Source organism: Budorcas taxicolor, chromosome 10, assembly GCF_023091745.1.
Source record: "Budorcas taxicolor isolate Tak-1 chromosome 10, Takin1.1, whole genome shotgun sequence".
In the NCBI taxonomy this organism is placed as follows: domain Eukaryota; kingdom Metazoa; phylum Chordata; class Mammalia; order Artiodactyla; family Bovidae; genus Budorcas; species Budorcas taxicolor.
In genome coordinates this window covers 41,252,671-41,275,253 of record NC_068919.1, presented here as the reverse complement: position 1 = coordinate 41,275,253, position 22,583 = coordinate 41,252,671, and the positions used below count along the sequence as shown (strand labels likewise).

The 22,583-nt window shown below is 34.9% G+C and overlaps 1 protein-coding gene across 1 annotated transcript in view; it reads left to right on the top strand.

Moving 5' to 3' along the window:
- NEMF (nuclear export mediator factor) overlaps window positions 1–22,583 on the top strand; it is a 53,848-nt gene that overhangs the window by 2,050 nt on the left and 29,215 nt on the right. Inside the window, exons 4-15 of the mRNA XM_052646805.1 lie at window positions 2,475–2,600; window positions 11,537–11,685; window positions 13,606–13,673; window positions 14,693–14,779; window positions 15,984–16,057; window positions 16,909–16,979; window positions 17,060–17,135; window positions 17,517–17,579; window positions 19,485–19,562; window positions 19,653–19,861; window positions 20,083–20,274; window positions 20,712–20,775. Coding sequence (XP_052502765.1) covers window positions 2,475–2,600; window positions 11,537–11,685; window positions 13,606–13,673; window positions 14,693–14,779; window positions 15,984–16,057; window positions 16,909–16,979; window positions 17,060–17,135; window positions 17,517–17,579; window positions 19,485–19,562; window positions 19,653–19,861; window positions 20,083–20,274; window positions 20,712–20,775 — 1,257 coding nt within the window. The remainder of the gene's footprint in view (window positions 1–2,474; window positions 2,601–11,536; window positions 11,686–13,605; window positions 13,674–14,692; window positions 14,780–15,983; window positions 16,058–16,908; window positions 16,980–17,059; window positions 17,136–17,516; window positions 17,580–19,484; window positions 19,563–19,652; window positions 19,862–20,082; window positions 20,275–20,711; window positions 20,776–22,583) is intronic.

Sequence of the window (22,583 nt, the reverse complement as noted above, 5' to 3'; positions counted from 1 at the left end):
TTGCTGCTGAATACTTTTGTAACTTGGAAGTTTTACTTAATCTCTTGGAACTTGTTTCTTTAAATGTAAAATATAGATAATGCCTCTGTTATGGGGTTATTGGTGAGGATTGTTGAAGTTAAATGTAAAGCACCTAACACAATGCCTGACACATAATAGGGCTCCATATGTATTAATTTCCTTCTTCCTCTCCTCCTCACTTTCCTTCAGAAATTTATTTGTTTTGGCATTGTGTTATTTCATTAGAGGCTTTACAGAGAAGATCCTTAACCCCAGCAACTTAGAATCTGTTTTGGATTACACGTTAGGTAAGTGTTTCCCAAATCACAAGGCCTGTCACAAAATTATCAAATTTTTAAAAGTTTCATTTACTTAATAGTAACCCAAAATGTTTCTTTTGGAAATTGTCCTTAATAATAATGACACTTTATATTTGTATAGCACTCTTCAAGGAATAATACTTCATTTGAGTTGTTTAGCAACTCTGGATATGAAGAACAAATATCATTTCAGTTTTACAGATGATATAACAGATAATAAGCTATATGCTTTTGGGATTGTGTAAACATCCCCAAATAAGACTATATCAATAGGAGATCAGACACTCAAAAAACAAAAAACTTTTATGAGTTAGGTATACATGTCAATCTAAATATGTATACAAATTCCCTCCAGTGGAGTAGACAACATTAAGCACTTTATAAATATCTAAGAGCTGTTACTGTTGTATGTCAGGCAGGCTCATGTTTAGTATGTGGTAAATCAGTGACTTTTCCTAATTCTCACATTTGGGAATGCCAGATATAGCTTTGTGGCACTGACAGAAGCTTGTTTTCAGCAAGATGGTAGTAGAGAAAGAAAAAATAAGTTTTACGTATGTATTATATGTCTGCCTATACTCATGATAATTTTCCCTTTTTTACCATTCCATGGTGTGGATTCTTTTCCATTCAAGGATGCCTTTTATCTTCATTTTAACTTTATTTTTCTCATAAAAATATTACTGGGGAAATTGATTATGATTTTCACCTGGGAATTTAAAGATAGCCCTGAATGTAGGTCACTGTTTAAATCAAAATTAATGTAGGCCACTTCTAAATGAAAACTGTTAAATTTAGGAGGGGGAGATTATTTATCCTGTGAATGTTGAAAAGTCTCATATCTGCCTGAATATAATGTGAGTATAAAATTCTGCCTGAATACATAAAATGACAATTTTAGTCAGTTTGAATTGTAGCTCTGGAGAACTCTTCTTAGTTATGAAAGAATTGGCATTGATTTGAAGAATGACCCTGCATATTTCTTCTTTTTTTCTTAAGATGGTTTTAGATAAACTTATCTGTAAAATTTGTCTTGGAGTTGAGTCTTGAGGAAAAGAAAGCATCCTTTCTTTCTGGTCTTGACTAACAGGTCTTTCAAATTCAAAAATGAGAAACAATTGTTAAAATTTTTTTAAGGAGCCACAGAGTAGTTTTGTTTTTGGTTGATGTCATACTTAGATATTTATACTAAAGGGTAGTATGGGTTTCCCTCATAGCTCAGTTGGTAAAGAATTTGCCTGCAATGCAGGAGACTCAGGTTCAGTTTCTGGATTGAGAAGATCCCCTGGAGAAGGAAATGGCAACCCACTCCAGTACTCTTGCCTGGAGAATCCCATGGACAGAGGAGCCGGGGGGCTACAGTCCATGGGGTCACAAGAGTTGGACACGACTGAGTGACTTTCACTTCGAAGGGTAGTACATGTAATATAAAACAGTAGGTATTTACCAAGTAAGTTGCCTTTGGGTTTAATATGTTCATTTTATTTTAATTGCTGATAAGAACAAGAACCTTATGACTAGGGATAGAAATGGGATTTGATAAAAGATAGGAGTTGCTGCATTTGGATTTGAGCTAAGTTGTTCAAAAACTTGGAGATAGTACCAGAAAAATTCTGCTTGGGATTTATTAATAAAGTTTGTGAGAATAGGTTATAGGTTGTAAGTTGTAGGACTGATTTATAGAATTCCAGTAAGCTCATGGTTTAGAATTTGTATTTGAACTGAAAGATTAGTGGAAATCACTAATCTTGGACACAAACACAAAAGGAATTTGGGATATTTAAAAAAGTGGAGTAGAAAGAGGCTTTAAAAAAAGGTTACGGTTTTGTGTGTGGTCTTCAGGACAAGAACAGGAGTTTATTTAGCAGTGATATAAAGCAAAAAAGTAAATTTCATTATCTGTTATTGTCTACTTAAAAACTGAATATGAAGTACTGTTTCAGAGTTAGCAGCCAGAGTGGTATGAAGTAAAATGTATTTCTTCTGATTATCATTCTGTAAGTTTTGATTTTAAGGCTATACTGTTTTATCTACTAGTCTTAAGATATTATTCCTAATGGAAATTAGAAGGATAAACTTACTTATAAACCAATACCAAATGATTAGAAATTCACTTTTACTATTTAAATGCCTTTTTCTTCTTTTTCTTGCTAGTGCCGAAAACATTTGAAGAGTCGGAGATTAGTCAGTGCAAAGCAGCTTGGTGTGGATAGAATTGTAGATTTTCAATTTGGAAGTGACGAAGCTGCTTATCACTTAATCATTGAGCTCTATGACAGGGTAAGTTAAATTTGGGGGTGGGGTGAGGAGAATTCACTGTATTGTCGATTATTCATGTAATAGTGCTATCAGACATGAGCAGGGAACATTTTTTTCTTGTGAAAGGCCATTGATACACTAGGATAATGTAGTGCAATGCAAGTAAAATGTAATCTTCCATTAATCTTCATTTTATCTGGAGGCCAGAATTTAGGCAGACCTTAGCCATTTAAAATAGTATTTGAGGGACTTCCTTTGTGGTTTGTGGTTAAGACTGTGCTTCCACTGGGAACTAAGATTCCATATGCCATGTGCGCAGCCAGAAAAACAAAAAATAATAGCATTTAAATGTGGTAGATGAAGATCTGAGAATTGAAGATAGTATCTGGTACTTTAAATTTCAGGACTAATGTGAGAGAGCCAGCAAATTGTCAGATAGTTTTGTTATAAACAGCATTTGAGACTTAGGGACATTGTCACATTTTCAGTGTCATCAGTTATAAAAGGAAGACTGTTGATGGCCTCACCATTCTTCTTGCCTCTTAATCCTTAGTTACCTGTTCTATCTTGGAAATGTTTTTTCATGAGCTGTCAACAGCAAAATAAATTCTATTTGCATGAAAAATTTAAGTATAAAAAGTGAGACCATAGAAGTGCTAGGTGAAAATATGGATTAAGATGGACAAATTTGGGATGAAAAAGACTTTTAAGCTTAACAGTGAAAATAATAAATATAACTACTTAACCTACCAGTAAGACAGTTTAAAAACTGAGTAAAGCAGAAAACACCATGAACTACATATGAAGTGAAAAACTAGGGAGAAGTATTTTTAACTCATAGGGTAAATAAAATGTTCAATATGTAGTTTTCACAAACCATTCAAGTGGAAAAAATGGGTGAAGTACTTGATTACACAATTCAGAAAAGAATAATACAAATGGCTTATGAAAGCATGGAAACATATAAATTCACAAATTACTGAAAGGTAAAAATATTTTTCTTTCTCGTATTTTATTTCTTGGTCAGCATATAAATGATTGGAATGTTTGATCACAACCAATATTATCAAGAATGTACAGGGAGTTCCCTGCTGGCCTAGTGGTTAGGACTCTGAGCTTTCACTGCCATGGCGCAGGTTTAATCCATGGCCAAAAAAAAGACGAATTAAAAAAAAAAGTTGTACAGGAACAAGGGCAGATTAGAAAATTACTTTCGAGGATTATTTGACAGATTATAAGGTGATTTTTAAAGTTTATGTGCCTAAACCTTTGACCCAGGAATTCCATTTCTAGGAATTTATTATAAGCGTTTGATGCAGGTGCTTGGAAAGGATCATGTCAAGGATATTCTCATAGTGTTTTTAATAGTTAAACTTGGAAAGAACCTGAATGTCTTTGTTTTTTGCTTTTTCTCCTTTTCTCTGTGATTATCATCTCCTATATGGTCCCATTTATTTCTTTCATGAGTCATTTGGACTGGACTTAATTACAGCTCTTCGGTGGAAATTGGTCCCTATTTGTTCCTTATATGTGAGATAGAGAATTTTTGTCTTCTTTCTAGACTCCAAGCAACTTCAGTATTCAAAGCTAAATTTCTTTGACTAAGAAATTAGTTAAGTAATCAAGGGAGACCCAAATAATAGAATACTGTATAATTTTTAAAAATAATATTGAGACTTTTTTTCTTATGACTGTTTTCACAAGATGCTTTTAAGATTTTTCAGATTTTTGTTAGATAAATGTGTACTTTAGTGAATCATCACAAGTGAACTTACCTGTGTTAGTTATTGACCTGAATGTGGGACAGGGACAGCAAGACCAGCTGTTAATCCCTGCACTTTAACTGTCTGTGCCCTTCTGTTTGCCAGTGATCTTTCCCCTTCTGCCCCCTCCTCCCACTGTAGGCAAGAGCAGCTACAGCTGTAGCCCTCCTGGAATTGATTTTTGTATGTGGTCTCAGGTAGTGGTCCATTTTAAAAAATTTGTATGATAACTTTTTAAAAACTTTTGTTTTGAAATGATCATAGATTCATAGGAAGTTGCAAAGATAGAACCAGAGAGGTCTGGTGTAACTTTTACCCAGTTTCCCTCAGTTGTACATCTTATATAATTATATTATAGTATCAAAATCAGGAAATCAATATTGGTACATATAGTCCTGTGCATTTTACCACGTTTGTAGTTTAATGTAACCACCACTGCAGTCAAGATACAGAAGTCTTCCATTACCACAGAGATCTTCCTTGTGATACCCCTTTGTAGTAACACCCACCTCACTCCCTCACATCCCAGCACCCTGGCAACAATTCATTTGTTTCATCTCCATAATTTTGTCACTATAAATTGAATCTTTAACAAAGAAAGCAGCCTCAGAACCTTAGTTAAAAGGACATACCAGATACTCTTAAATAGAAGTTGATAAACTATATAACCTGTAGCCTCTTTTTGAAAAGGCTGTGAGTTTAAGAAGGGCTTTTACATTTTGAAAGAGCTCTTTAAAATGAAAGAAGAATATGCAACAGAAACCATATGTGGCCCACAAACCCTAAAATATTTATCATCTTGCCTTTGATGGGAAAAGTTTGCTTACCCCTGCTCTTAAATAATACTCATATGTCTGAGCTAATATTGGACAGATACCAGACTGTATCAGGGATGCCAAGTTAGAATTTTTAAGACTCTTTTTAGTCTAGAAGCAGATGTTTTCATGAAAATAGTGTTAACCTATGATCTGGGACAACTAGAATTGATTATACAGGACTGAGTAAGTTGGAGAGAATCTGATTATGGTTATTTTTTTTTCAGAATATTGTTGATTTTATTTTTGTGATCATTACATGATAAAGCTCTTTACCTTTCTCTGACCTGTGAGTTAGTATACTATATTAGTGCAAATTCGAGTGATATATTCTTTAAATGGTAGTTTGCTCTCTTTGGTCCCTTAGAATTTAGGTACAATTGCCTTTTACTGAGATTGTTTTACTGCCCATTGACAATGTGTATTTACATAGGTTCAGTAAGAATTTGTCCTTTTTACCAGGTTACAGTTAGGCAAATTTCAAGATGAATCTCATTTAATTAGATGTGAAAAGCTCACCATTAAGGAATAAACGTTATACTTCATGAGTGGAGCCTGTGTCCTCAAAGTCCTCCTGAGAACCTACCTTGGACCTCTTGTGTGGCATATAGGATCCTAGCCTGCAGTAAGTGAGGAAGGTCACTTCTTGTAGATTTGCATGACTTCAGGTAGAGAAGAATTTACTTACATTTGTAGGTGTACCACAGATGAAGCCAGTAGTGTTTGGTTTTTTTCTTTTTTGGCTTCTGTGGCTTTGAGTTAGAAGCAAATAGTAATTTTTAAGTCTCTGGAATAATAGAGGCTATTGAAAATAAAATTCCAAATTTCTTGTGAATTCTTCAGGCAGCAGTGATTATTATGGCTTTGTAACTCTTGATACCATGTGGCTCTAGATTTGCTGTCTGTAGTACAAGGAGGTTTATGTAGTATATGTTAGTGTTAACATTTCTTACTACACCTGTGTAAATCAGTCCAGGAAGCAGAGTAGCTTGTATATGTGTAATCAAGAATAATTTTAAATGTTGTGATTGTAAGAGGAGACTTAAAAATCCAAAATTTGAAAAGAGACAAAAAAGCATAAAATGTTGTTTTAATATCCTGCCAGGTGTTGTCTAGCCAGTACTCCTGGGGATTCTAGGGATGTATATCTTCGATTTGCTACCCTTTCTTAAAGTTTTTATTAGTGTATTTTTTCCGCTACCCTGGGTCTTCGTTGCTGCACTCGGGCTTTCTCTAATTGGCAGCGAGTAGAGGCTCCTCCCTAGCTGTGGCGCATGGGCTTCCCATTGTAGTGGCTTCAGTGGTTGTGGAGCATGGGCTCTAGATGCTCAGGCTTCAGGAGTTGTGGTTTGTGGGTCCTAGAGCCTAGGCACAGTAGTTGTGGCACTCAGGCTTAGTTGCCTGGCAGCATGTGGAATATTTCTGGACAAGGGATCAAAGCTGCGTAGGCAGGCAGATTCTCAACCTCTGGCCCACCAGAGAAGTCCCTGTACTTACTCTTGATTAGGCTTTTTTACAACTTGTTAAAAGGGGGCTTTAACTTGTAGAAAACTGACAGTGCAAACAATTCTTGTCTGATGGCAATGAAAATTAATTCCATGTAATAAGATATTCAAATTATTCTTGTCAGGAGAAAAGATTGCCTCAGAGGTTGCAGTTTTATTGCCCTCAATTGGCAATCTTGCGCAATCACGCTTTTCTCGCCTATGCTAAATACTTTACTAACTGCACTTCTTTTAGGGCCAGGTTTGCCATCTAGTTGTCTCGTTAATTAGTTAAGTAACTTTTGGCAGTTACTAAGATTGTATTTTGTCTTCTGGTGACCGCTGTTTCTGTTGTTTTCTGTTTTTGTCTGGTTTGCAGTGCATGAGGTGCATAGTTGATTTTCCTTTGTAATTACCTTCTGGGGTTCATAGTGCTTTTCCAGAATCTGTGATTTGGTGTTTTTCATCAGTTTGGGAAAGTTCAGTCATATTTTCTTTTGACCTGCCTTCCAGTTCACTAATATTATTGCTCTCAGACAAGAATCATTTGGAATTGTTCTGTTATCTGATTCCTCTGATGTCTGTTTTTATAGCCTGTTGTTGTTTTGATTTTAATACATTGTCTTTTCTCCTCACATGCCTGATTATTTTATTGTGTTCATGCATTGAGTAGGAAAGGCAATAGATATGCTATGATACCTGAATGATGTTACCCTCCTTTAGAAAGGGTACTTGCTTTTGACAGGTAGCTAAGGACACAGATAATCCCAGATTACCTTACTCCAGTCAAGAGTTGAATTGATTAGGAGCTGGGCCTGGGAAAGCTGGATAATTTCCAATTTATTCCTTGTCCTGGGATGCAGCCTTTCAGGGTCACTATTCATATCTGAACTTATCAGGGATAACCCCCCCGCTAGCTCCCACACCTTTTACATGGACCCTGAACTCAAATTTTTATTCTCCTTAGTTGTCCTGTGACTCTATCTAAATTCATGCTCAGCTTGCCAGCCTGTCAGCTGCTTCTTAACTATTACCTAAATGATCCTAAAGTAGCTCCAAGTATGGTGCTCACCTTTCTGAGTTTTCCTCTCCTAGATTTTTATCCTGTAGATGTTTACTACCTACCTTGTTTGCATTTTTTGTTTCCTAAAGGACTTGCTTTGTGTATTTTGTCCAGTTTTTCTCAATAGTTAGAATTATCTAGACTACCATAATAGAATTATCTAGTCTACCATTTAAATGTAAAATGTTTATACAACTAGTACACGATTACATACTCAGTATATAGAGAAGTTCATAGATTTAAAATTGAAGGTCTTTCTTATCACTCTTGGCCCAACCAGTTCCTCATCCCAGAGTAACCACTATGTTTGATGTCCTATTTATGATCACTTCCCTTCCTCCCCTTCCAATTAAAAAGGAGGTTTTTTTTTTTTTCCATTGAGAGGAAAAATCTCTAGAATTTAAGTAACTACAGAGTGCCTTAGGTTTAACTTAATATGAAGTTTAAGCTTATATATCAGACATGGCCTTTTTTTTTTTTTCCTTTTTTCAGTTTAACTTAGCACTTAATGATGCAAAAATTTTTTCCATAGAATAAATTTTTGTATCATTTAAAGATCTAAAGAATTTTTCAATTTTATAATAATTTTAGATGTGTAGAAAATTTGCAAAGATAATGAAGAAAATTCCTGTATACCCCTCACTTGGTTCCTCTTGATGTTAACATCTTACATAACCATGGTACATTTGTCAAAACTTAGAAATTCACATTGGTACATTACTGCTAATTAAACTATAGATTTTATTTAGGTTTTGCCAGTTTTTCTACTCATTTTTTTTTTTTTTTTGGTTCCAGGATTCAATCCAGGATACCCCCTTGCATTTAGGGCCTTTTCTGTTTTGAGGTCTCTGCACAATTGACATGTATACTGTCTAGATTCCAGAGACCCAATTAGTGATAAGTTTAGAATAGGTATTCAAGATTTATATATGAGAGTAAGTGCTTGGGAATTTTCACTGTGTTATCTAAGAGAAATATGTTGGTTGATTCTTAGAGTAGATCTTGAAGATTGCTCTCGTCTTTTTATAGCAGAATCTGAACGTCTAGTCTTCATGTCTGGAATTTTGATGTATGCTTTATTTAAAATTGATCAGTGTAAAGAGACTATTGCCACTCAGACTCTTAAAGTCAGTTTATTAATTTGTGATATGAAGGATCTAGTAGGAAAGACTCTGGAGAAAATAAGATTAGAAAGTAGATTTTTTAAGTACATCAGAATCAAGTGCAGTGTTTCCCCAAATAAGTTCCTTGACACCACTTCTGTAAGATAATAGCTTAGAAAAATGGGTCCTGAATAAGGTAAAGAAAAATTTTTTAACTCTAGAACTTTCCACTGCCTTTAATATGATAGTATGATGTGTATGTACCCCAGGGAAGGGTATTTTACATAGAATTTCCAAAGCTTACTACGTCACATAATTTTTTTTTTTTTTAATGGGAGGTAGTGGGAGCCATCTTAACAGAAAACTTTTGGGAAACCTTGGTTTAAAGAAAGCCCTTTTAGGGAAGTAACTACCTTACTTGAATCTTCCAGATGCTCTTGATAACTGAACAGTTTGATTCAACAAACATTTATTGAGCACTTTCTACATGCCAGGCCCTATGGCCAGGTCTGTTTTTCAGGTCACATCTTTATGAACTAATTAGACATTATATGGACTTCTGTCCAAGTCTCCTACTTTCCTTCTGCAGTTAACATTTCTGTTCTTTAAGTTAAATAAATATTTAAATTTCTAAATGCATGGTTTCTTTGAAGTTAGAACCTTTAGCAGTAGGTCCTACTCTTTCAACACCAGAAACTTCAGATTGTCTATAGGCATACCTCATTTTACTGAGCTTTATTTTATTGTGCTTCTCATATGCTGCATTTTTTTTTTCACAAATTGAAAGTTTGTGGCAGCCCTGCATCAAGTAACTTTTTGCTTGATGTGCCATTTTTCAACAGCCTTTGCTCACTTTGTATCTGTTTCATTTTGTTAATTCTCACAATATTTCACTTTTTCATTACTCTTTTTATAGTAATCTGTGATCAGTGATCTTTAATGTTACTACAAAACAGCTTGCTGAAAGCTCAGATGATGGTTAGGAGTTCTTAGCAATAAAGTATTTTTAAGTTAAGATATGTACATTGTTTTTACAGTGTATTATTTATACACTGGACTTTCCTGGTGGCTCAGACGGTAAAGCGTCTGCCTACAATGCGGGAGACCTGGGTTCGAGCCCTGAGTTGGGAAGATCCCCTGGAGAAGGAAATGGCAATCCACTCCAGGACTATTGCCTGGAAAATCCCATGGACAGAGGAGCCTGGTAGGCTACAGTCCGTGAGGTCGCAAAGAGTCAGACACAACTGAGCGACTTCACTACTCACTACTATATGTTTTGTTATATATTATATATCATATTATTACACATTACAGTATAGTGTAAACATTACTTTTATATGCACCGAGAAATCAAAAAATTAATGTGACTTGCTTTATTGCAATATTTGCCATATTTCAGTGGTCTGAAACCAAACCTATAATACCTTTAAGGTATACTTGTGTATCTGTGATCAAGGTGAATCATGGCCCCATCTAGTGAAAGTGATGTTATTCCTCATCAGGTTGAGACTATTCCCACCATCTTTGATGACACCTTCTGAGTACTTGCTAAGGCATTTGTGACTGCTTCATGAATGCTTTTTTGTATTTTAATTATACAACAACCTGTAGCTTCACTATCTATAATAAATTTGGAAGGTTATATTCTTTCGGCAGTTTATTTTCATTAGGCTTCTCCCTTTTTTATTAAAAAGATTATGTTAAATTTTAAAAAGATTTTTTAAATCCTCACTTTTTAATGAAAAAAAAAAAGTTGAAGCGTTAGTCACTCAGTCATGTCCAGCTCTTTGCAACCCATTGACTGTAGCCCACCAGGCTCCTCTGTCCATGAAATTTCCCAGGCAAGAATACTGGAGTAAGTTGCCGTTCCCTTCTCCAGTGGATCTTCCTAACCCAGGGATCAAACCTGGGCCTCCCCATTGCAGGCAGATTCTTTGCTGTCTGAGCAAATAAGTATTTTAATTTTTGCCTGTAGTTGTCTTCTACTTGCCAGGATACAGGACTTTTTGTCTTCCATTTTTTTTTATTATAAAACATTTTTCTACTTTTTAAACATAGTCTTAAAAGCTTTTAAATATCTTGTCATATTGATATAATTTATTTAACACTTTCCCCAATTTTTACATTTAGGCTGTTTCCAGTTTTTTTTCTGTTGTAAATAAGCTGCAGTTTAAGCATGTAGCTTTTGGTTTTATTGAGTTACTACATTAGGCCACAGAAATAACCAATTGTGGGATTCCTTGATCAGAGGATATTATGACCTTTATTGATTTTGCCACATAACTGCTATTAAAAGACAAATTGCAAGTGAAAATATAAATAAATAACTTTGTGTTTGGCTTCTGAAATATATGTGCTTTTTCTTAATAAGCTACAGCGTTTGTAGATTTGCCTCAACCAGGTGCAACATTAAGTTCAACCGGTGGTCATCAAGGTGTTAATTGATTATTTTAATAGTGCCCTCTGCAGAACCATCAGACAGAGTTTAAAGTTGTTCCAGATCCCTTCATTGTGTTTCAGACTTGGAGTGTTTAGATTTATTTATTTCACAGTTGATGCTGGGTCAGTGTAAGGAGCATTGTTGAGATGTAACTCAAATGCTTTTTGTTTTTAACTTCCTCTCTGTAGCCTTCATTGGGGTTTTAAGAGACATTTCCTTTCTCAATTTTTAAGAAAATTTAAGAAAAACATTTAGGAAAAACATTAAATTATATTTTATTCTATTACAGGGGAACATTGTTCTTACAGATTATGAGTACCTAATTTTAAATATCCTAAGATTTCGAACTGATGAGTCTGATGATGTTAAATTTGCTGTTCGTGAACGCTATCCAATTGATCATGCTAGAGCTGCTGAACCGTTGCTTACCTTGGAAAGGTAACATGTTTTGTTTATTAACTCATTTCATACTCTATTAGATAGTAAAATAGATTATACGTCAGGATGTGAAAAAACTTGTCACATAAGGAAATAATTTGTTTACTTGCATAAAATAAATTTGGACTGCTTGAATTATATAAATGTACACTTGAATGTAAGCAGTTAAGCCTTATTTGGGAGTAGCAGGTGTATACTTTTTAATCTTAAGTTTGTTGTTATGTCAGATGTTTATAATTTCTTGGTGAATTGAGGGGCTTATTAGCTATTCTTTAAGAAGACAATGCATCCGGTCCCATCACTTCATGGGAAATAGATGGGGAAACAGTGGAAACAGTGTCAGACTTCATTTTGGGGGGCTGCAAAATCACTGCAGATGGTGATTGCAGCCATGAAATTAAAAGACGCTTACTCCTTGGAAGAAAAGTTATGACCAACCTAGATAGCATATTCAAAAGCAGAGACATTACTTTGCTGACTACGGTCCATCTAGTCAAGGCTATGGTTTTTCCTGTGATCATGTATGGATGTGAGAGTTGGACTGTGAAGAAAGCTGAGCGCCGAAGAATTGATGCTTTTGAACTGTGGTGTTGGAGAAGACTCTTGAGAGTCCCTTGGACTGCAAGGAGATCCAACCAGTCCATTCTGAAGGAGATCAGCCTTGGGATTTCTTTGGAGGGAATGATGCTAAACTCCAGTACTTTGGCCACCTCGTGCAAAGAGTTGACTCATTGGAAAAGACTCTGATGCTGAGAGGGATTGGGGGCAGGAGGAGAAGGGGACGACAGAGGATGAGATGGCTGGGTGTCATCACTGACTCGATGGATGTGAGTCTGAGTGAACTCTGGGAGTTGGTGATGGACAGGGAGGCCTGGCGTGGGGTCGCAAAGAGTCGGACATGACTGAGTGACTAAACTGAACTAAACTGAACTGAAGAAGACAATGGATATCTTGGCAGAGTGTGAAAGGAGATAGAAATTCTGGTTTAGTTAAAAGAGAAGGAATATGGTGAGATAAGGTTCTGACTGTAGCTATAATCTGACTGGAAGACTTTGCTAACAGGCTACAGCAGTGGTTTTCAACGTTTAGCGTGCATCAAGATCAGCTAGAGGGGCTTGGTAAAATACAGACTCCATGCACCACTCCCCCTCTAGTTTTTGATTAAGTAGTTCTGGTGTAGGTCCTGGGAATATACATTTCTAAGAAGTTTGTAGATGAAGTTGATGCTGATTAGGGGGTTGTAATGGCCCACAGCATCCTTGAGTTCTTTCTAAATGCTTAATTAGGTAAAGCCATTTCAGGTGTTAAGGTATATTAACAGGGAGGGATAAATTGGGAGATTGGAATTGACACGTACACACTACTGTGTACAAAATAGAAAACTAATAACATGCAAAAAGCACAGGGAATTCTACTCTACTGTTTAGTGACCTATATGGGAAAAAATCTAAAAGAAAGAGTAGATATATGTGTAGGTATATATATGTGTAGGTATAACTGATTCACTTTACACCTGAAACTAACATTTTAAATCACCTATACTTCAATAAAATTTTTTTAAAAAAGATGGTAACACCAATCTCCACAAGCTACATTTAACTATTGCATAAAAATGTGTCTTTTCATGTCATATGAGCACACTGATGACAAGTGACTTAGTTGAAAAAGTATTGGGTTTCTTTGGAAAACTTGGTCTTGAGTCCCAGCCTGCTGTTCAGGAACCTAGTAATTTAGATAAATTATTTTTATGACTCCCCCCCACCCCCATCCCCACCTTTTTGTTTTTAACCTATAAACTACTCTTATATTTTAGGATATTTTCAAGATCAGGTAAATAGATGCGTGCCAAAGTATTGTGAATATTTCTGTAAGATCTATTAAATATAAAATAATAAGGGGTGTGTTAATTTTGTTTCACAGACTGACTGAAATACTAGCCGGTGCACCCAAGGGTGAACTATTGAAGAGAGTTCTTAACCCATTACTTCGTGAGTAATCCTACATAAAGCAACAAAGTATTTGTTAAATAATATGGTTTTCAGGAATATATTTTACACATTCAGATCTAGTTCTAGTAGAAATTTAAATCTAGTAGAAAATTAGAACAACTTGATAAATGTAGAAAGGAGTTTAAAATGATCTTTAGAGTAAAAAGAGGTTTATTTTCAAAGAAAGAGAAATTTATTACACTGTATGAACTTTGACCATTACCTTTTAGATCTTATTTAGCAGCAATACAGTTATATAAACTAATAGTATGTTATCTAGTACTTGATTGCTAGCTGTAGTTTTCTAAGAAATCAGTTTTTTTCAGTGTCATAAGCTTTTTGGTTTATTAACCCACTTAGCTTGGTTGGGTTTTCGTTGTTTTTGCTTTTTGATTTTTATTGGTGAGTCTCAGGATTCCAGGATCTGCCTGGTACTGTTGATAACCAGCATAAAGATTTTCCAGTAAACTTTTATACTTGAGAAAAGTCATCACTTATCCCTGTATTAAGGAATCTGAAAAGGACATATGAGAAGACAGGTACCATTGATTACTAAGGGAGTTACTCTTCCTCTCCTATGAAATTAGAAGGCATTAAGAAGTTATCTTTAAAACTTTCCATAAGTTAGTATAACATGTGAAATTTGTAAGTTTGGATTTTTCAATAGAAAAATTTTTATTCTGTTTTTATTCTGTTCATGTGGTATATTACATTAACCAATTTTTGGATGCTAAAACAACCTTACATCCCTGGTTTATAATCCTTTGATATGTAGCTAAATTCCATTAAATTCTTGTAACTTTTGCACTGACTTCCATGGGTTTATTGTCTCAAATTTTTATAAGTAATTTCTAGTAACTGTCATTTCTGATAACATTTCAAAATAAGTAAACTAATTGTTATTTTCACTGGTTACTGCTATTGAGTAGATGACTTATATTGGGATATACATTAGTATTATATTTTGAATGTGAAATTTTATAGGAAAATACTGCAAATAATATCCTTTGCTTTTATAGCCTATGGGCCAGCTCTCATTGAGCACTGTCTTATAGAAAACGGATTCCCTGCCAATGTCAAAGTGGATGAAAAATTTGAAAGTAAAGGTATATATGCATGCTACAAGTTTTGCCCATTTTTATTTATTTCATTTTTTTAAACCCATGAAAATTATTTCTGGTAAAAGTAATCAGTGAGTGCATAGTTTTAAACTTTGACCTATGAGTATTCTGTCCATATGGTATTCCTGACTTTGTACTCTAATGTGACATTTTATCCCTAGTAACATGCAGTTTAATCTTTTGATCTACCCTATTACCTTTCAATTATGAAATATTCTCCCTCCCTCCCTCTAAATTTTTGAAGGGGTTAGTGCACTTGAGATAATCTCTGAGGCTTGAAGGAGTTGAATTATTCACCTTCAGACTCAGCACCTGAGGTGTTTCTAGAAGTAGCATTATTTATGCATTTTAACTCTGTAAGTGCTGTGCTGTGACTATATAGTGAATTAGGCTTTTGTAACTACTTAAATTCAATTTCTAGATTAATTAAACCTAAATTAACTTCCAGATTAGGATAATAAAAAATTATAGGAAATACAAGGAAAATGGAAGATTTGGTCTTTGACAAGTTTTTATCTGCAGATTCTCATGTAAAATTAAAAAAATCATTTTTTGTATTTATGTTTTGGGATTATATATTATTTCTTAAGGTTTAGGGATCATTTTTATGCTGTCAAATTTTTTTGCGAATTTAAAAATACAAACTGAATGTTTGAAATGAATGATTTAGTTTCTGAAATATATGAATTCAGTGTAGTCTGGTTCAAAATGCCAACAGGTGGTATTGCTAATTTTGGTATTACACTTCCTTTTTAAAAATGAATCTGATTTGTGCAATAGAAAGCATATAAAAATGTTCAGGAAAACTCTGGAAAATAATAGTAATGATAGAGAATAATCTTTTCATAGATTAAAATGCATTATGAAACTGTAGTAATTAAGTTTTGGGAGAAGGAATACACAGCATAAAGAATTCAGAAACATGCCCAAATATATGTGAGACTTCAGCATATGAACAGAAGTACCTTTCAGATCATGAGGGGAAAGATGGATTCAGTAAAAGCTGTTGGGACAACAAGTGACCAAGATATATTCTTATTTAGTACATCGATTATAAGCATGAAATAACTAATTTTCTTAAATAACTTTATTATTTCATAAGCATTTTTTATTTTCTGCATAGATGTTTAGTAATGGCTAATGGACAATTGATTGGTACTCATTCTTTCCTTTCTTATTTCCTTATTAGATATTGAAAAAGTACTTGTTTGTCTACAGAAAGCAGAAGAGTATATGAAAACAACATCCAGCTTCAATGGAAAGGTAGTGCCACATAATATTTGCTATATATTGTTGTGGCTTAGATATTAGAATTTTCATTGAAGGATCAGCATATGTAAATTTTTTGTTGTAATTTGGAAATTTAACACCTATAATATGCTTATTCTAGGGTAGTTTTTTTTTTTAGTTGCTGTTGGTTTCTGATTTTTGTTCTATTCCTTAAGTCTTCTACAAAATACTGGGTCAGTATCAGCACTCCTACAAATTTGAGGAATTTGAAGATATTTCCCCTTAGGTTGATTTTTAGATAGAAAAGCACATTTTAATTTGCTATCACTTTATAAAAATTTACTAGCATCTTTTTAATTATTAAATATCTGCTGAATTACCTCATATCTTATTTTTCTTTCCTATTCCAAGTATCACTTCACTTACAAGGTTTAGGAAAAGTTCTGATTAATTATAGCTAAATTCAGTCCAAATGTACCCATCACCCAGTTATTAAAATGAACTAAAATTTCCTACCAGCAGTGTGAACCAAAGACCTTTTCTGCTGGAAGTAAAGTGCTTTTGGCTCTTTTAAATTTCAGAACATCTGAAAAATGGAAGAAAAAAGCAAAATGCACATGTATAATCCTACTACTTTATCAAATCATTAATATTCATTTTCTTTATTCCCTGATTTTCTCTTGTCCATGTGAATTAGTAGGTTCTAATGATTCTTACTGATCCTTAAAAACATCATTTTGAGAAGTGATACAATCAATAGACAAATCCTACTGATTATTTTTAACTAGAATAATTTTATAAGCTAATAAAGTCAATATCATTCAAGGAAAGTCAGTCTTTGTTAATTATAAATAGAAATTAGTTTTAATGTTGGATTTTTATAGGGGTATATCATTCAGAAAAGAGAAATAAAACCAAGCCTGGAAGTAGATAAGCCAACTGAAGACATACTCACGTAAGTATGTAGGCATGGGTCTGTTTGCTTTGGGTGTTTGTTAATGTTCTTGAATGTGATATAGTAAATATGTTTTACAGGTATGAGGAATTTCATCCTTTCTTGTTTTCTCAACATTCACAATGTCCATATATAGAATTTGAATCATTTGACAAGGTGGGTTTTCTGATTCTGTTTTTTGACCAGTTAGCATGATATGAATTAGATTAATCCAGCTTCCTTTGAGAAATTGAAAATATTTTTGCTCTACAATCACTATGAATCTGGACATTAAAAATCAGTGAGGTCGCAGATACAGACTGTTGGAAAAGTTTGTTGCCACTTTATTTTAAGATGAAGGACCAAAGATCTGAACTTAATTTGATTCTTGACTGTTTAGCTGTATAATACATTTACTGGAAATCTGCTCAAGTTCATCAAGTGGTTATGAAACAAAATGGACTCTAAAATTCTGTGTATGAAAGTTGATGCAGAGACCATATTTTTCGGGTTTTTTTTTTCAGCTGGTTGATTGTCTTTTTCTTTTTTTTTGATAAGGCCGTAGATGAATTTTATTCCAAGATAGAAGGTCAGAAAATAGATTTAAAAGCTTTACAACAGGTATGGTATTATTAAAAACATTTATATTAAACCTTAAGTGTGGTTTTATATAAATATATATTTATATAAATATATTTATATAAATATAAATAACATTTAATATAATTTATTATATTAAATTTATTTAATATAAACTGGACTTAAGTGTGGTTTGCTGGGTAGGTGATGCTCTCATACAGGAATGGGTAGACTTTTAGAAGTAGTATGGGAATGCCCTGATCTCTTGGAATATTGATAAAGGTCCAGGGGAACCGGTGTTAAACAAAAACCCCACTCATTTGCTTTATCAGTGTATAAGATATTCTCTAAACCAGAAAATACAGTGACAAGGAGGCCTGTTATTTATTCCCTAGTATGATTTGCTTTATTACAGCTACCCAGAGCTTCTCAAACTTCGCTGTAAAAGAAATAGTGTTTCAAGGAGGAGATTTTTAAATGGGCCAAAGGAGTGAAAATGAAGTGAAAGTTGCTCAGTCATGACCAACTCTTTGTGACTCCATTGACTGTAGCCTGCCAGGCTCCTCTGTCCATAGAATTCTCCAGGCAGGAATACTGGAGTGGGTTGCCATGCCCTTCTCCAGGGCATCTTCCCAACCCACAGATCAAACCCAGGTCTCCCGCATTGCAGGCATATTCTTTACCATCTGAACTACCAGGGAAGCCCTGGGCCAAAGGAGAGGGAAGGTTTTTCAATACATATATTAAAGTAGGCTTTTGAATTAGACCTTTAATATGCTTTGTGTGCATCATGACTCCTCAAGGAAGGTTTAATATGCTATGTTTTCCCAGCACATCTGACCATGTTTAAGGGGCTTTCACTGCAGAGAAGTTTTAGAAAACGACCACAGTCACTCTTGAGTTCAAGGAGATTTGATTTTTAAAAATATTCATAAGATCTTAAAATATGTGTGCAAAAACTTTACGTGAATGCCTGCGTCCTCCCCACCCTCAGTTTTTTTTTTTTTAAATTAGTAAAAATCAGAATTTCAAAGCAGGTGGGTTACCCGTTACACAGTATGATTGCCATATGGTGGCAGCACTTTAGCAAGTAAACATGTTTAAGGGTAACATTGAACACCATATTTTTATGTGCGTCAGAATACACATGGATTATATTAGCAATTGTTGTGCATTCTTTTAATAGTCACCATTCTTACAATTTAAGTATTTTTAATATTATATCCAGCATGCAAATATTCATTAATTGGTGATGCTGTGACTATTGTGAAAAATTAGCTCCCATATCAGTAAGTTGTATGGAACTTAAAATGTCAGTTCCAGGTGATAAAATGCTACACAGTCATCCCTCACTGCCTGCAGTGGATTGTTTCAGGAGCCTCTGTGGGTACCAGAAATCCCAGGATTTTACAAAATGGTATAGTACAATGAATATAGTCGGCCTCCCATATCTGTAGGTTTTGTATCTGCAGATACTGAGTAGTGACTATATAGAAGGTCAGATAACTAGCATCAACCTTTGTATAGTAAATTTAGGAAAAAGAATAGATACAAATAAGAGAAATTAAAAGCAGCAATAAAATAAAAAGACGCTATTTTAGGAACTCATGCTAAGGATGCATTCCCCCAAACTTTACGTTTATGTCATAGGGAAAAATGTCTTGAATTCTGCCTTGAATAATGCAAGGGCATTAGGGACATATCTTAAATATACATTCCTATATAGCAAATGGGAGGTAGATGGTCAGAAGAGGTAATTTTGGATCATGAAACACTTTGGGGTAGGATAGACCTGGGGAGGTGGACTACAGGGGGCTTCAGCTGGCTAGTAACAACATTGAGGAGGCAGAAGTAGGGGTGGGAGAGTGAGTCTCAGGAGGTAAGAGAGAGAAGGTACAGATGGTAGAAGAAATCTGATTTTTAAAAATTCTATTTTGTCAACAAAAGGAAAAACAAGCATTGAAGAAATTAGATAATGTCCGAAAGGATCACGAAAACAGATTAGAAGCTCTTCAGCAGGCTCAGGTACCATGTTTAAGCTTTCTTTCAGATACTTTTTAAAAAATGGAAAGTTTAACTGGCATTGAAACAAATTTTTTTGGCTTATTTCTTAAGGAAATAGACAAACTTAAAGGAGAACTTATAGAAATGAACTTACAAATAGTTGACAGAGCCATTCAGGTTGTTCGAAGTGCTTTAGCCAACCAGATAGATTGGACGGAAATCGGGTTAATTGTGAAAGAAGCCCAGGCTCAAGGAGACCCTGTTGCAAATGCAATCAAAGAATTAAAACTACAAACAAACCATGTAACAATGCTACTAAGGTAAGTTTGATTCTTAGTTAAGCAGTTAATGTCTATTTTGCTAAAACTGTATTCATTAAAAATTTATTTGAAAATTTTTCTTTGAAAATACTGGGAAACATTAATTTACATTAAAATAATGCAACTTTTTAAGTACTGTAGACCATTTATGATTTCATTGAGAAAAAAAATAAGAGTGATGTCATTGACGTTAGTGAAATACTATTGAATATTTTTAATAGAAATCCATACTTGTTATCAGAGGAGGAAGATGACGATGTTGATGGTGACATCAGTACTGAGAAAAATGAAACTGAACCACCAAAAGGAAAAAAGAAAAAGCAAAAGAATAAGCAACTGCAGAAGCCTCAGAAAAACAGGCCGTTGCTTGTTGATGTTGATCTCAGCTTGTCAGCATATGCCAATGCCAAAAAGTAAGTCACAAATTTAAGTATAAATTAAATTTATTTTTTGGCTGTGTTGTAAGGCATGCGAGACTTTAGTTCCCTGACTGTCAGAGATTAAACCTGTGTCCCCTACAGTGAAAACATGGATTCCTAACTACTGGACTGCCAGGGAATTCCCATAAGTATAAGTTTTAGGTACAATATTATCTGCAATAAATCTGTTAGGATATTAAGGATAAGAGGTATTATTTTGACTATATATACTTTGGGGTGAAATACTTTTCAGAAAATATTTTAAAACCTTGTGCATTATTTAACTTTTTCATATACCTCATACAAAACAAAGTTACATAATGTGCAAAACTTGTTCTTAATTGTTTGAGAGTCTGTAAAATTAGGAATAATGTAAATGGAAAACTAAAGTGTAAAGATTTTATCTAAAATTAAGAGATACATTTTTCTAGGTATTATGATCACAAGAGATATGCTGCTAAGAAAACACAGAAGACTGTTGAAGCTGCTGAGAAGGTACTTAATATGTCTTAGAGTAAACGTTCATTGTTTTTCTCTGCCTTATTAATTTAATGGACTTAATTATTTCTTCGCAATCTCAAAAATGACAGTGATCTCTGTCAAATCCCTTATGGCTATACAGTGGAAGTGAGAACTAGATTTAAGGGACTAGATCTGATAGAGTGCCTGATGAACTGTGGATGGAGGTTCGTGACATTGTACAGGAGATAGGGAGCAAGACCATCCCCAAGAAAAAGAAATGCAAAAAATCAAAATGGCTGTCTGAGGAGGACATACAAATAGCTGAGAAAAGAAGAGAGGCAAAAGGCAAAGGAGAAAAGAAAAGATATACCCATTTGAATGCAGAGTTCCAAAGTATTAGAAAGGAGAGATAAAAAAGCCTTCCTCAGCAATCAATGCAAAGAAATAGAGGAAAACAATAGAATGGGAAAGACTAGAGTTCTCTTCAAGAAAATTAAGACACACCAAGGGAACATTTCATGCAAAGATGGGCTCAATAAAGGACAGAAATGGTATGGACCTAACAGAAGCAGAAGATATTAAAAGAGGTGGCAAGAATACACAGAAGAACTATACAAAAAAGATCTTCACGACCAAGATAATCACGAAGGTGTGATCACTCACACTTATGTAGAGCTGGACATCCTGGATATGAAGTCAGGTGGGCCTTAGGAAACATCACTATGAATAAAGCTAGTGGAGGTGATGGAATTCCAGTTGAGCTATTTCAGATCCTAAAAGAATGCTGTGAAAGTGCTGCACTCAATATGTCAGCAAATCTGGAAAACTCAGCAGTGGCCACAGGACTGGAAAAGGTCAGTTTTCATTCTAATCCCAAAGAAAGGCAATGTCAAAGAATGCTCAAACTACCGCACAATTGCACTCAATGGAGAAGGCAGTGGCGCCCCACTCCAGTACTCTTGCCTGGCAAATCCCATGGATGGAGGAGCCTGGTAGGCTGCAGTCCACGGGGTCGCTAGGAGTTGGACACGACTGAGCGACTTCACTTTCACTTTTCACTTTCATGCATTGGAGAAGGAAATGGCAACCCACTCGTGTTCTTGCCTGGAGACTCCCAGGGATGGGGGAGCCTGGTGGGCTGCCGTCTATGGGGTCACTAAGAGTCGGACACAATTGAAGCGACTTGGCAACAGCAGCAGCGCCAGGGAACATTTCATGCAAAGATGGGCTCAATAAAGGACAGAAATGGTATGGACCTAACAGAAGCAGAAAATATTTATTAAGCAGCACACAGTAGTAAAGTAATGCTCAAAATTCTCCAAGCCAGGCTTCATCAGTATGTGAACTGTGAACTTCCAGATGTTCAAGCTGGTTTTAGAAAAGGCAGAGGAACCAGAGATCAAATTGCCAACATCTGATGGATCATTGAAAAAGCAAGAGAGTTCCAGAAAAACATCTATTTCTGCTTTATTGACTATGCCAAAGCCTTTGACTATGTGGATCACAACAGACTGGAAAATTCTGAAAGAGATGGGAATACCAGACCACCTGACCTGCCTCTTGAGAAACCTATATGCAGGTCAGGAAGCAACAGTTAGAACTGGACATGGAGCAACAGACTGGTTCCAAATAGGAAAAGGAGTACATCAAGGCTGTATATTGTCACCCTGCTAATTTAACTTATATACAGAATACATCATGAGAAACTCTGGGCTGGAAGAAGCACAAGCTGGAATCAAGATTTCGGGGAGAAATATCAATAACCTCAGACATGCATATGACACCACCCTTATGGCAGAAAGTGAAGAGGAACTAAAAAGTCTCTTGATGAGAGAGGAGAG